We start from the raw sequence: 15,058 nt of genomic DNA, 5'->3' as shown, positions 1-15,058 counted from the left end.
GTTTGGACTTGTGCCTGGGAGGGGAACTTTCTGGGTGCAATACCATGGTCATTCAGGACCGAAGGAGGTCTTTACATGCATACATACATATATATATATCCCTTGGATAACATTGGAGGCATGGAGAGGAGAGGTTGGTATGCATGGGCGACTGCTGGTCTTCCATCAACAACCTTGTTTGGACTTGTGCCTGGGAGGGGAACTTTCTGGGTGCAATCCCATGGTCATTCAGGACCGAAGGAGGTCTTTACATACATACATACATATATATATATATATCCCTTGGATAACATTGGAGGCATGGAGAGGAGAGGCTGGTATGCATGGGCGACTGCTGGTCTTCCATCAACAACCTTGTTTGGACTTGTGCCTGGGAGGGGAACTTTCTGGGTGCAATCCCATGGTCATTCAGGACCGAAGGAGGTCTTTACATCCATATATATATATATATATCCCTTGATAACATTGGAGGCATGGAGAGGAGAGGTTGGTATGCATGGGCGACTGCTGGTCTTCCATCAACAACCTTGTTTGGACTTGTGCCTGGGGGGGAACTTTCTGGGTGCAATCCCATGGTCATTCAGGACCGAAGGAGGTCTTTACATCCATACATACATATATATATATCCCTTGGATAACATTGGAGGCATGGAGAGGAGAGGTTGGTATGCATGGGCGACTGCTGGTCTTCCATCAACAACCTTGTTTGGACTTGTGCCTGGGAGGGGAACTTTCTGGGTGCAATCCCATGGTCATTCAGGACCGAAGGAGGTCTTACATCCATACATACATATATATATATATCCCTTGGATAACATTGGAGGCATGGAGAGGAGAGGTTGGTATGCATGGGCGACTGCTGGTCTTCCATCAACAACCTTGTTGGACTTGTGCCTGGGAGGGGAACTTTCTGGGTGCAATCCCATGGTCATTCAGGACCGAAGGAGGTCTTTACATCCATACATACATATATTATATATCCCTTGGATAACATTGGAGGCATGGAGAGGAGAGGTTGTATGCATGGGCGACTGCTGGTCTTCCATCAACAACCTTGTTTGGACTTGTGCCTGGGAGGGGAACTTTCTGGGTGCAATCCCATGGTCATTCAGGACCGAAGGAGGTCTTTACATCCATACATACATATATATATATATCCCTTGGATAACATTGGAGGCATGGAGAGGAGAGGTTGGTATGCATGGGCGACTGCTGGTCTTCCATCAACAACAATGTTTGGACTTGTGCCTTGGAGGGGAACTTTCTGGGTGCAATCCCATGGTCATTCAGGTCCGAAGGAGGTCTTTACATACATACATACATACATATATATATATATATCCCTTGGATAACATTGGAGGCATGGAGAGGAGAGGTTGGTATGCATGGGCGACTGCTGGTCTTCCATCAACAACCTTGTTTGGACTTGTGCCTTGGAGGGGAACTTTCTGGTGCAATCCCATGGTCATTCAGGACCGAAGGAGGTCTTTACATACATACATACATACATATATATATATATATCCCTTGGATAACATTGGAGGCATGGAGAGGAGAGTTTGGTATGCATGGGCGACTGCTGGTCTTCCATCAACAACCTTGTTTGGACTTGTGCCTGGGAGGGGAACTTTCTGGGTGCAATCCCATGGTCATTCAGGTCCGAAGGAGGTCTTTACATACATACATACATACATATATATATATATATCCCTGGATAACATTGGAGGCATGGAGAGGAGAGTTTGGTATGCATGGGCGACTGCTGGTCTTCCATCAACACCTTGTTTGGACTTGTGCCTTGGAGGGGAACTTTCTGGGTGCAATCCCATGGTCATTCAGGTCCGAAGGAGGTCTTTACATACATACATACATATATAATATATCCCTTGGATAACATTGGAGGCATGGAGAGGAGAGGTTGGTATGCATGGGCGACTGCTGGTCTTCCATGAACAACCTGTTTGGACTTGTGCCTGGGAGGGGAACTTTCTGGGTGCAATACCATGGTCATTCATGACCGAAGGAGGTCTTTACATACATACATACATATATATATATATCCCTTGGATAACATTGGAGGCATGGAGAGGAGAGGTTGGTATGCATGGGCGACTGCTGGTCTTCCATCAACAACCTTGTTTGGACTTGTGCCTGGGACGGGAACTTTCTGGGTGCAATACCATGGTCATTCATGACCGAAGGAGGTCTTTACATACATACATACATATATATATATATCCCTTGGATAACATTGGAGGCATGGAGAGGAGAGGTTGGTATGCATGGGCGACTGCTGGTCTTCCATCAACAACCTTGTTTGGACTTGTGCCTTGGAGGGGAACTTTCTGGGTGCAATCCCATGGTCATTCAGGACCGAAGGAGGTCTTTACATACATACATACATACATATATAATATCCCTTGGATAACATTGGAGGCATGGAGAGGAGAGTTTGGTATGCATGGGCGACTGCTGGTCTTCCATCAACAACCTTGTTTGGACTTGTGCCTGGGAGGGGAACTTTCTGGGTGCAATACCACGGTCATTCATGACCGAAGGAGGTCTTTACATACATACATACATATATATATATATGTAGATCCTGAAACACGTGTCCCTAGATGCAGTTTCGGCAGCCGGGGGTGTTTGTCTCCCCTTCGTATATGTATATAAGGACACAGGAAAAATGTGTCAAAGCCATCAGGAGGCGTTCGATGCTTCCTAGGGCTATGCAGCGGTGGTGTACCCCCTACTGTCACGTTCTTGTTAGATTGACAGTATACAACCATTCTATCGCCCCACCACCGTACATGTCTCTACGAGAGATTTAGAAATTCAATATTTCTTATATATATATATATATATATATATATATATATATATATATCCCTTGGATAACATTGGTGGAACGGAGAGGACAGGTTGGTATGCATGGGTGACTGCTGGTCTTCCATGAACAACCTTCCCCGCACTTGCTCTTTGGAGGGGAGCTTCCGCGATGCAATCCCATGGTCATTCATGACTGAAATCAATGGTACTATTGCAGACTTTTTGGCTGTGTTCTTAGATCATATAAACCTTTACCTTTTTGTATAAAGAATTTGTCACTTCTTCTCGTCCCAAGAAGAAATAGACGTTGGCCATGTTGAAATATCCTCCAGAAGTCTGAATATCGAGAGTTCCATATTTCTCTGATGCCAAATATATCTGGAAAAATCAAAAACAACCAGAAATTCATCCCTTTTTTTGTCATAAATGTCTTTAAATCAATAAATTCATTTATTGTTTTCTAAGAATGGTAGGGAAGGTAGCAAGAACACAGTGTTGCTACTTTACAGTCTCTAGTTCCGAAAGATAACAGTTCTTGGTTCAATTCCAAGTGGGTCATGAATTCCGTTCTTTTATCTTTTATCACTTCAAAAATACAAAGAAAAAAATCAAAATAAAATACGTCTATCAATCACCTTATCCACCTTGTGGTATAAGTAAGTATTTCATTTATTTCTTACCGTATTTATCGCTGACGAGGAGAAAATTCTTATGAATTAACTCTGATATTGGTACCGATACGATAATAACAGAATTATTAAATACAAATTTAAATGTATAAAAGACAATAATAATCAAAATAAATCTGCTTTCAAATTTTGGCACAAAGCCAGCAAATTTAGGGGGTAGGGATAAGTCAATTACATCGACCCCCACCCCCACCCATGCTCAACCAGTCAATGATGATGATGATGATGATGGTGATTTCTTTCCAGGCATGGCTGTGCTAAGAAGCTTACTTCCCAACCCCAGGGTCATGGGTTCAGTCCCACTGTATAACTTCTGCCATAGCCTCAGGCCAACCAAAGCCTTGTGAGTGGATTTGGTAGATGGAAACTGAAAAGAAGCCTGTCGTATGTATGTATGTATGTATATCTAATATAGGATAAAATTTTTCGAAAAAAATTTCTATCAATGGCCAGCATACTAAAAAATACCTTCAAAGGTTAAATTTATAAACAACTTATAAACAAGGGCAAAATAAAAAAAATCTAATGCCAAATATGCCGAAAATAGACAAAATGTCAATAACCATATAATTTATCACTATAAGCACACGTCTCGAAGTAAGCCGACAGAAATTTCTAAAAAATACCCATGGGTGTAAGTAAGTATTTCACTTATTTCTTACCGTATTTATCGCTGACGAGAAAATTCTTATGAATTAACTCTGAAATTGGTACCGATACGATAATAACAGAATTTTTTAGAAATTTCTGTCGGCTTACTTCGAGATGCATGCTTATAGTGATAAATTATATGGTTATTGACGATTTGTCTATTTACGGCATATTTGGCATTAGAATTTTTTTATTTTGCGCTTGTATATAAGTTGTTTATATATATAAATATATATATATATGTTTATTCTATATCCTTTCAAATTTCTCCCAGGCTTTACCTATTCAAATGCATCTTGAGCTAACGGCCCTTAATGTTTTTCTTCGGCGATTGTTTACTCTATATGTCCACTCTGTCATTGTTTGTTTGTTCACAAATTTTATATTTTAAAAATTTCTGGATGCTACTGTTCTACGAAGATTTCCTATCTTGTCGTTGACCACTCGAAATAGGGAGTAATTAAAAGTCAACAACTGAGAAAGGGTCAGACTTCTTTTGGTATTTTGTCCCGTACTTGTCTCTCATTATGTGTTTATGTATTTTGCATTCGTTGGTGATGTCTTGTACTTGATGTATTTTATATTTATTTATACATACATACAAATATATATATTGTTACATCACCTATTTGTTATGTCACACTTTGTATATTAAAAAATAAGCTATAAATCTGGTCCAATCTATGTGTTTGTTAATCTACTACCACCACCACCACCACCACCACCAACACCACTACTACTACTACTACTACTACCACCATCACAAAGTTATGGAGACGTAAACACACCAACACCGGTTATCAAGCAGTTGTTGGGCACTAACACATACACATACACACGATGGGCTTCTAGTTTCCATTGACCAAATGCACTCTCAAGGATCAGCCTGAGGCTATAGTAGAAGACACTTGCCCATGGTTCCACATAATGGGATTGAACCTGGAACCATGTGATTGGGTTCTACTACTACTACCGCTACTACTATTACTCACATCTTCAGCTAGTTCATCCAGGGCTTGTAGGTAGTTTTCTCTGACCATAGACAGCTTGGCCATCGTCCTCTTCACCATGTGGTTACATTTGATGCCAGTCACCTTGTTCTTTGTCTCAAACCAATTAATCAGAGACAAATAGTTTGCCGCCTCGTTTGTCTTACCCAAGCCTGTCAACAACAACAACAACAACAACAACATTAATAACAACAGACAGCAATATCAACAGCAACAACACCTAAACTCTATAATATTTCATATGATAAACGAAAGCAAAATGGCATGTTTCATCATTTCCAGTGGTTTTCTGCATCAGAAATAAACTGCAGTTGGAGATGAATATAGTGGTCAGAGTTTTAAAAATTTTAAGAGTTAGCTGACCTAATTTTCTGGCAGAGCAAGGTGGCGAGATGGCAGAAACGTAAGCATGCCAGGCGAAATGCTTAGCGGTATTTCATGTCTTTACGTTCTGAGTTCAAATTCCACCGAAGTCGACTTTACCTTTCATCCTTTTGGGGTCGATAAATTAAGTGCCAGTTACTGGGACTGATCTAATCGACTGGGTCCCTCCTCTAGAATTTCAGACCTTGTGCCTCAAGTAGATAAGAATTTTCTGGCAGAGCAACTAAGGAAGACATTTTCCAAGTGTTTCTAATTTCTGAGCATTCGTCAGTGGATGTATAACTTTTGCCATACAAAGGCTAATTAATGTTTGAGTGCTATTTTGGCATGTGATCTACAACTTCAAGGGCGATTACTCTAGATTACTTCTTAGTTCATTTTTAGTGTATTTTCTCAAAGTTCTTACGTGTATATATATATATATATATATATATATAAACCTTTTTAAAAACCTTTTATAAAACTGTGCATCATTAGAGAACTTTTGAAGTCTGCTTACAATCAAACTTTGCTTTTTATAGAACTCTCTTCAATACTTCATGAGTGTAGCCTCACCCCCTAGGATGTTTGGAAAACTCATATGCGTTTTAGCTGATGAATACGAGACACTTGAATTTGCTGCAATATTTGCAGCTTTTAATAAAGCTGTTCTTCGTATGAAACAATTGTACTGAACAACTAATCCATTCTTGTTGCTTTTTTCTTGTATATATATATATATATATATATATATATATCATGAACTAACTGTTACTTTCTCAGATGCAGCACAGAATTTTGTCAGTGAACAGGTCTCAGTCTCAAAGCGATGAAAATATTTTGGCAAATTAAATTTAAATGTTATCTACTTTGTGTGTTCTTGAATGGCTTATAAACACCTTCCACACTGCAATTCTTTTTGTTTCAGCACATGATCTCAGATCAGGTCACTTGCTATGCAAGTACATCTTTGTCATTCTTACTATTTTAATAATGATAAAACCAGGTTTCATTTATGTCTTAGTAAATAATAATAAGGAACCAAGAAAAACAATGAAATAATTAAAATAAGCTCGTAGATAAGCGCAGGAGTGGCTGTGTGGTAAGTAGCTTGCTAACCAACCACATGGTTCGGGGTTCAGTCCCACTACGTGGCATCTTGGGCAAGTGTCTTCTGCTATAGCCCCGGGCCGACCAATGCCTTGTGAGTGGATTTGGTAGACAGAAACTGAAAGAAGCCTGTCGTATATATGTATATATATATAAGTGTGTGTGTGTATGTTTGTGTGTCTGTGTTTGTCCCCATAGCATTGCTTGACAACCGATGCTGGTGTGTTTACGTCCCCGTCACTTAGCAGTTCGACAAAAGAGATCGATAGAATAAGTACTGGGCTTACAAAGAATAAGTCCCGGGGTCGATTTGCTTGACTAAAGGTGGTGCTCCAGCATGGCCGCAGTCAAATGACTGAAACAAGTAAAAGAGTAAAAGAGAGATCACACAACTTTGATAGTCACGAGTTTTGCAACATAAAATTGGCAAAATTTCACCGTTTTCCCTTTGCTTTGAGCTTCCTTCATTTCTCCAACAAGGTGCAACATTTTGTTCATCATATAAAAGGCTATTTCTTCATAAAAATGCATCTGCCATCGTCTCATCGCTGATCACATTGTAAAAATCTTAAGGATTTTTAAAAACTAAAATGTAAACTAAAATTACAACGGTGGTGCCCCAGCATGACCACAGCTGTGAAGCTGAAACAATTAAAGATTTTAAGTAATCACTCTTGAAGTTGTAGAGCACATGCCAAAGTAGCACCAAGTGTTTGTATATAACCCACTGTTTGAGAAACTGGAATGATATTTATCTTATGATGGGTAAATTTGGAAACATACTTTATTCCCTGAGGGTAATAGCAGGAATTATGTGCATATATAATTATAATTTAAATTTCATCAATTTTTTTTTCTTTGGTGCTTATACAAAATTCTGAAAATGAATACCAATTATCAAAAGGGAAACATCTATTACCGTTAAAATTAAATATAACAAATTTGATCTGGCCCCATACAACTTGAAGTTTTAAAGGCTCCTTACATAAACCTAGATTGTTGGGCTGAGGAAGTGCAAGAAGTTCAAGATGGCTACCAAAAATTGGTAAAGAAAGTTGACTTCAGCATTATTTGAACTTGGCAGGTAAAAAAATTGGAAGGAATTCTGCAAAGCAACATTCTGATGCTCCAACAGTTCTGCTAGCAGCCTGTCAATAATAATCAATTCTTCTATAAACACAAAACCTTTAGGAAAGGGTTATAGTCAATTACATCGACCTTGGTGCTTAAGATAAAGTCAACTGCCTCCACCTATCTTCACGTTCTGAGTTCAAATTCTGCCAAGTTCGATTTTGGTTTTCATCCTCGAGGTCAATGAAATAGGTACCAGTCAAGCACTGGAATCAATGTAATCAACTTATTCTTTACCCGCCAAAACATCTGGCAAGGCCCAAGGGTGGTTCACAAGACACCTGAAGAAGGCTGGGGCATACAACAGCCAAAACGTAGAGAAAAGCCACAACCAAGATGAGGACACTGTTTAGACTAATACATAATATAAAAATTCCTTATCTCAGAAATATTACTAACTGGTCCTCCGTCGGTTGTGATACTCTCTCTTTACTCTTTTACTTGTTTCAGTCATTTGACTGCGGCCATGCTGGAGCACCACCTTTAGTCGAGGAGATCGACCCCGGGACTTATTCTTTATCAGCCCAGTACTTATTCTATCGGTCTCTAATGCCGAACCGCTAAGTGATGGGGACGTAAGCACACCAGCATCGGTTGTCAAGCAATGCAAGGGGGACAAACACACACACATACACATATATATATATATATACATATATACAACAGGCTTCTTTCAGTTTCTGTCTACCAAATCCACTCACAAGGCATTGGTCGGCCCGGGTCTATAGCAGAAGACACTTGCCCAAGATGCCACGCAGTGGGACTGAACCCGGAACTATGTGGTTGGTTAGCAAGCTACTTACCACACAGCCACTCCTGCGCCTATGTGATGATGCGGATTCCAGGCAATCCGATCACTGGAACAGCCTACTCATGAAATTAACGTGACAGCAGCTGAGTACTTCACAGACACGCAAACCCTTGAAGTAGTTCTTTCGGGGACAGTCAGTATGACACGCAATGTGACAAGGCTGATCCTTCTCAAATACTGGGACAACTCATTTTTGCCAGTTGAGCAAACTGCAGCAATGGGAAATAAAGAGTCTTGCTCAAGGACAAGACGTGCCACCAGGAATTTAAACTCATGACCTGACAAGTCAATTACCCTAACCACTAAGCCACGCACCTTCGCAACTCTTATCGTATTAATCTCCCAACCACATGGTTCCAGGTTCAGTCTCACTGCATGGGTAAATGTCTTCTACTATAGCCTTGGGCTGACCAAAGCCTTGTGAGTGGATTTGATAGACAGAAACTGAAAGAAGCCCGTCGTATGTGTGTGTGTGTGTGTATGTCTCTGTGTCTGTGTCTGTCTCCCCATCACCACTTGACAACCGGTGTTGGTATGTTTACATCCCCGTAACTTGTCCGTTCGGCAAAAGACACTGATAGAATAGGTGTCAGGCTTTCAAAAAAAACATAAGTCCCGTGGATTGATGTATTCAGCTAAAACCCATTGAAGGCAGTGCTCCAGCATGGCTACAGTCGAAAGAGTGAAAGAAATAAAAGAAGATCATCGTTTGTAACGAGGTAATTGCAAAAAAGAAAGCGGGGCTTGTCCTTACCGAGCAAACATTCGGCGAGAAGTAAATAAGCCGGGAGCCACTCTACGCCTTCGGCCTTGTATAACATTTTGTAGAGACGTAGACATTGAAGGGCCGGTGGAATAATAAGCTTGTAATTGCCTTCAAACAGATGTCGGTGTCCATGCAAGAGACACATGTTTATCAGATCGAGCTGTCAACAAATACAGAAGAACTATTGATATTATCGCCATGGTGGTGGTGGTAGTGGTGATGGTGGTGGTGGTCATGGTGGTCGTAGTGGTAGTGGTGGTCATGGTGGTAGTGGTGATGGTGGTGGTGGTCATGGTGGTAGTGGTAGTGGTGGTGGTGGTGGTGGTCATGGTGGTCGTAGTGGTAGTGGTGGTGGTGGTGGTGGTCATGGTGGTAGTGGTGGTGGTGATCATGGTGGTAGTGGTGATGGTTGTGGTGGTCATGGTGGTAGTGGTCATGGTTGTGGTGGTCATGGTGGTAGTGGTGGTGGTGGTGGTGGTCATGGTGGTAGTGGTGATGGTTGTGGTGGTAGTGGTAGTGGTGGTGGTGGTGGTCATGGTGGTAGTGGTGGTGGTCATGGTGGTAGTGGTAGTGGTGGTGGTCATGGTGGTAGTGGTGGTGGTGGTGGTCATGGTGGTAGTGGTGGTAGTAAAGAAAATACTTTAACCCTTTAACATTCAAACCGGCCATATCTGGCCAAAATATTTAACCTGTTTTATATTGAAACTGACCAGCTCCCGCCTCTCACCTCAGCCCTACCATGTCATTCTAAAACTAAAAAATCACATCACTGAAATCTCTAAACTACAAGATAATGCGTGATTAATTCAAACCATTTTAAATAAACAAACATCACATTTGACAGAATAATCTGAACACTAAAGGGTTAATAATGAGGCATATGAGCCCTCGATGGAAAAAAAAAAAAGGTTTTCTGTATGCATAGGATGGGAGAACCTAGCTTTTTGCCATTGAGGGCTTATATGATCCATTATTAGACTATTTTCTTTACTCTCCGAAATGCATATCGAATGCTCAAATGTTTGTTTTTTTTTAATTACTTAATTTGTAATGTGTTGTTTATCTCGTTAAATGCATATTGAATGCTTAAAAGTACAAAAGACGTGTTGTTTGCTCATTTTTCGTGTGAAGAATACAGATATTGACAACACGTGCTAATTTCAGGACCTTGACAAAAATATGCTGTCGTGCACAAAATGACGGCTTTCAAATCCTGTTTCCTGACTGAGTGAAAATGATCAACATTTTAAAAAACTTTTCTGGAAAAAGTGAAATAACCCCAGCAAAATGTGCCAAATTTTAAAATTTTCAATAAAGTCTAATCTTTGAAACCTTGGCAGTCAAACGGAAAAGATCCAATCTTTTTTATTTCCTGAAATTTTCTGAAACTTTTTGCAGATCTTTTTGGTTTGAACGGCAGTTTTTTAAAATAATTTCCACATAACAAAACACTTTTAAACTTCGTATACTGGTAGAATGTGTTTATAAAACATCTTTTTCTCTTGGCTTTATTGAGAAAATTCTATAGTTTGTAAGATATTTGTTGTCATTTTTCTTCAATTTCTGCAATTTCAACCAATCAATGATGTCTATAGAGTTGAAAACATTTTGTGCCGTATGAATATGTCCCTCGTTTAAGAAACAGATTGGGTTTATTTACATTTCTGAAGAAAAAAAGATACCTTCCCCCCACCCCTAACTCTAACCCTAAAACAGATTGAAATGCAATAGATCGATACTAGGGTCATAATTATGGGTGACAGTTTCATATGACACCGCTAGAAAAAACTGCCGTTCAAACCAAAAAGATCCCTTTTTGAGAAATTTGTATTCTACACACGGGAATTCTTACAATTATGCTCCCCACCACAAAAAAAAACGGTTTCCATGCATGATTGAAGACTTATTTAGAAAAATGGCGTTGTGAATGTTTATTGAGCGAAAACACCTAAAGCTCCACGAGGCTCCGGCAGGGGATGGTGGTGATTCCTGCTGTTCTCTTTCACCACAACTTTCTCTCACTCTTACTTCCTGTTTCTGTTGTACCTGTATTTCAAAGGGCCGGCCTTGTCACTCTCTGTGTCACGCTGAATATCCCCGAGAACTACGTTAAGGGTGCACGTGTCTGTGGAGTGCTCAGCCACTTACACGTTAATTGCACGAGCAGGCTGTTCCGTTGATTTGGATCAACTGGAACCCTCGTTGTTGTAACCGACGGAGTGCTTCAAAAAAAATTTAGCTGCTATTTTTAGCACATCTCATACCGCATGTGTTTTAAGCATTTAATATCCGACAAAAAGAACACATGATACGTAGCTTGGTAACAGGCATGATTGGCTAAAATTACCCAAAATTTGCAATTCTTAGTTTATTGATTTATGGCGAAGCTTGGAGATCCTGCCATTTCTGGTGCCATGTAGAAAAAGCATCACGTCCACACTGTAAAGTGGTTGGCATTTGGAAGGGCATCCAGCTGTAAAAATCATGCCAAAACTGACCTCACCTGTGCTAGTCCCACCTAAAAAGTGCACTGTCCACCTCTGCAGAGTGGTTGGTTCTAGGAAGGGCACCCAGCCATAAAAACCCTGCCAAATCAGACACAGTAGCCTGGGGTAGTCTTCTACCTGGCTAGCTCCTGTCAACCGTCCTAGCCATGCATGCATGGAAGATGGATGTAGATGATGGTGGCGGCAGGTGATGATGGTGGTGGAGGTGATGATGGTGGTGGAGGTGGTGCTGGTGGTGGTGGTGGTGGTGGCGGCAGGAGTGGCGGTGGCGGTGGCGGCGGTGGTGGTGGTGATGATAGTGGTGGAGCTGGTGCTGGTGCTGGTGCTGGTGGTGATGATTACTATACAAAACTACACCAATACACCAAATATGGAAATCAATTGGAAGAGAAATTGAAGAAACTGAATTGTGGCAGACAAACAAAAAAGATCCGAAAGATGAAAGAACGCTAATTAAACTGAGATAATTAATTGTTTTACTTTAGTGTTGAAGATGCTCCGTTCAAGTGCTTGTTGTTGCAGCTTCCTGATGCTTCTTGTCGGCGGATTATAGAGGTAGATGAGGCTCTTGCAGAGATACCTGTGAATTCCGACCCAGTCCAATTGTTGATGTTCTCGATTACTGAAACAAAAAAGAAGAAAATAAACAAAAGAAAACAAAAAGAAAAAATGTGAGGTATAGGCGCAGGAGTGGCTGTGTGGTAAGTAGCTTGCTAACCAGCCACATGGTTCTGGGTTCAGTCCCACTGCGTGGCATCTTGGGCAAGTGTCTTCTGCTATAGCCTCGGGACGACCAATGCCTTGTGAGTGGATTTGGTAGACAGAAACTGAAAGAAGCCTGTCGTATATATGTATATATATATATGTATGTGTGTGTATATGTTTGTGAGTTTGTGTTTGTCCCTCTAGCATTGCTTGACAACCGATGTTGGTGTGTTTACGTCCCCGTCACTTAGCGGTTCGGCAAAAGAGACCGATAGAATAAGTACTGGGCTTACAAAGAATAAGTCCCGGGGTCGATTTGCTCGACTAAAGGCGGTGCTCCAGCATGGTAATACTTGCCATCTCAATATGGCTAACCACTAAGGGTGGGTGTTACTGTAGCTTGTAGCCCCAGGAGAACATCGTCTCCAGCTGGCTTTAGGCACACTTTCTGTGCTCTTATGGTATTTGCAAAGGGAGGTCATCCTTCCCTCGTCAACCTAAGTGATACGCACAGACTGCAGTTTCTAGGTATTGAACTGTCGTCGGCGTATGACAATCACCGGTTTTCGATGAAAGGAGGTCCAAATGCAAATCCTTATATTGTTTTTCCAGTAACTTTTCTTCACTGATCTCAAAAAACTGTATGCAAGCGGGAGATGATGTTCTCCTGGGGCTACAAGCTACAGTAACACCCACCCTTAGTGGTTAGCCATATTGAGATGGCAAGTATAGCTCAAAAAGAAAAAAGAGATGGAAAAAATGGACGTGTTATGGATTTAATTGCTGTGTGTGATTAAATTTTGGATCGTTTGAGAAGGGGATACACTAGTCATCATCACCATCATCACCATCATCATCGTATTCATCATCCTCATCCTCATCATCACAACCAACATCATCATCACATTGAGATCAGGTCTGGATGAAGATTTGTTATATGCTAACAGTGGAGGCGCAATGGCCCAGTGGTTAGGGCAGCGGACTCGCGGTCGTAGGATCGCGGTTTCGATTCCCAGACCGGGCATTGTGAGTGTTTATTGAGCGAAAACATCTAAAGCTTCACAAGGCTCCTCCAGGGGATGGTGGTGATCCCTTCTGTACTCTTTCACCACAACTTTCTCTCACTCTTTCTTTGTTTTTGTTGTACCTGTATTTCAAAGGGCTGGCCTTGTCACTCTCTGTGTCACGCTGAATCTCCTCGAGAACTACGTTAAGGGTACACGTGTCTGTGGAGTGCTCAGCCACTTACACGTTAATTTCACGAGCAGGCTGTTCCATTGATCGTATCAACCGGAACCCTCATCGTAGTAAACGACGGAGTGCTCCTACTATATGCTAACAGGTGAACATTCAGTCTGTCTCCTATCGTTTATGTATCTGTCAATATCACAGTATCATGGTATTGAGCAGACTATCAGATGTTGTTATACATCACTGGTCACAATACGCTTTGCATTGTTTTAACTTTTGAACGACACCACCCTGCTGGGATATATCATCATCATCGCCATCATCATCACCAGCAGCAGCAGTAGCAAGGTTAACAGGTATGATTGTATCGTAAGTAGTTCACTTCCAAACCACATGGTTCTAGGTTCAGTCCCACTGTGTGGTACTTTGGGCAAGTGTAATTTACTACAGCCCCAGGCTGACCAAAGCCTTCTGAGTGGATTTGGAACACAAGAAAAGGAAGAAGCTCGTCACGTGTGTGTGCGTGGGGGGGTGAGTGTGTGAGTGTGTGAGTGTGTGGGGGAGTGTGTGTGAGTGTGTGAGTGTGTGTGCATATGTGTGAGTGTGTGAGTGTGTGTGTGTGTGTGCGTGTGTGTGTGTTAATGTCCACTTTATCCTATTTGCATGGTTTAAGATGCAATTCTGTGTGTGTGTACATACATATATACAAACACACATGCATGCACACACACGCTCACACATCCAAAAATACACACACACACACACACACACACACACACACTCACACACACATACATACATACAAACAATTCAGAAATATATTTAATAAAATACAAAACTGCAAACTTTTAAAGAAGTAACCAAAATAAATCTCGGTAAAGTCTAGCATCCTGTAGAATGTAAGAGTGTGTAGAAGCAGTCCACTTACCAATAAGCAGCTATTTTACAGCCCTTGCATCTCATCCAGGCAGGTAAGCCACACACATCACAGTAGATGTAGGTGCCTTTGGGATTAGCCAGGGGTAGAGTTTCACAGTGCTGCCTCTTGTGGAAGACGTCTTTTCTGCCTTATTCTCCGCCATCTTATCCCTAATGAACGTGAAACGAAGATATGAGGATATATGTATACGATAAAAGGAAATAGCAAGGAGGAAGGAAGGAAAAAAAGAAAGAAAGAAGGCAGGATGGAAAGAAAGAAAGAAAGAAAGAGAGAAAGAAAGAAAGAAAGAAAGAAAGAAAGAAAGAAAGAAAGAAAGAAAGGAAGGAAGGAAGAAAAGGAGAACAACAAATCACTC

The 15,058-nt window shown here is 41.1% G+C and overlaps 1 protein-coding gene across 1 annotated transcript in view; it reads right to left on the bottom strand.

Moving 5' to 3' along the window:
- Positions 1-14,776, bottom strand: part of LOC115229231 (zinc finger MYND domain-containing protein 12-like) — a 22,248-nt gene extending 7,472 nt beyond the window's left edge. Inside the window, exons 1-5 of the mRNA XM_036499143.1 lie at positions 14,692-14,776; positions 12,348-12,489; positions 9,349-9,520; positions 5,162-5,331; positions 3,085-3,207 (exon numbers count right to left, since the gene is read on the bottom strand). Coding sequence (XP_036355036.1) covers positions 3,085-3,207; positions 5,162-5,331; positions 9,349-9,520; positions 12,348-12,489; positions 14,692-14,726 — 642 coding nt within the window. The 5' untranslated portion in view covers positions 14,727-14,776. The remainder of the gene's footprint in view (positions 1-3,084; positions 3,208-5,161; positions 5,332-9,348; positions 9,521-12,347; positions 12,490-14,691) is intronic.
- Between the last annotated feature and the right edge of the window lie 282 nt (positions 14,777-15,058).

This window comes from Octopus sinensis, unplaced genomic scaffold (genome assembly GCF_006345805.1).
Source record: "Octopus sinensis unplaced genomic scaffold, ASM634580v1 Contig12193, whole genome shotgun sequence".
NCBI lineage: Eukaryota > Metazoa > Mollusca > Cephalopoda > Octopoda > Octopodidae > Octopus > Octopus sinensis.
The sequence above is the reverse complement of the archived record's forward strand: the minus strand, read 5'-3'. Positions and strand labels throughout refer to the sequence as shown.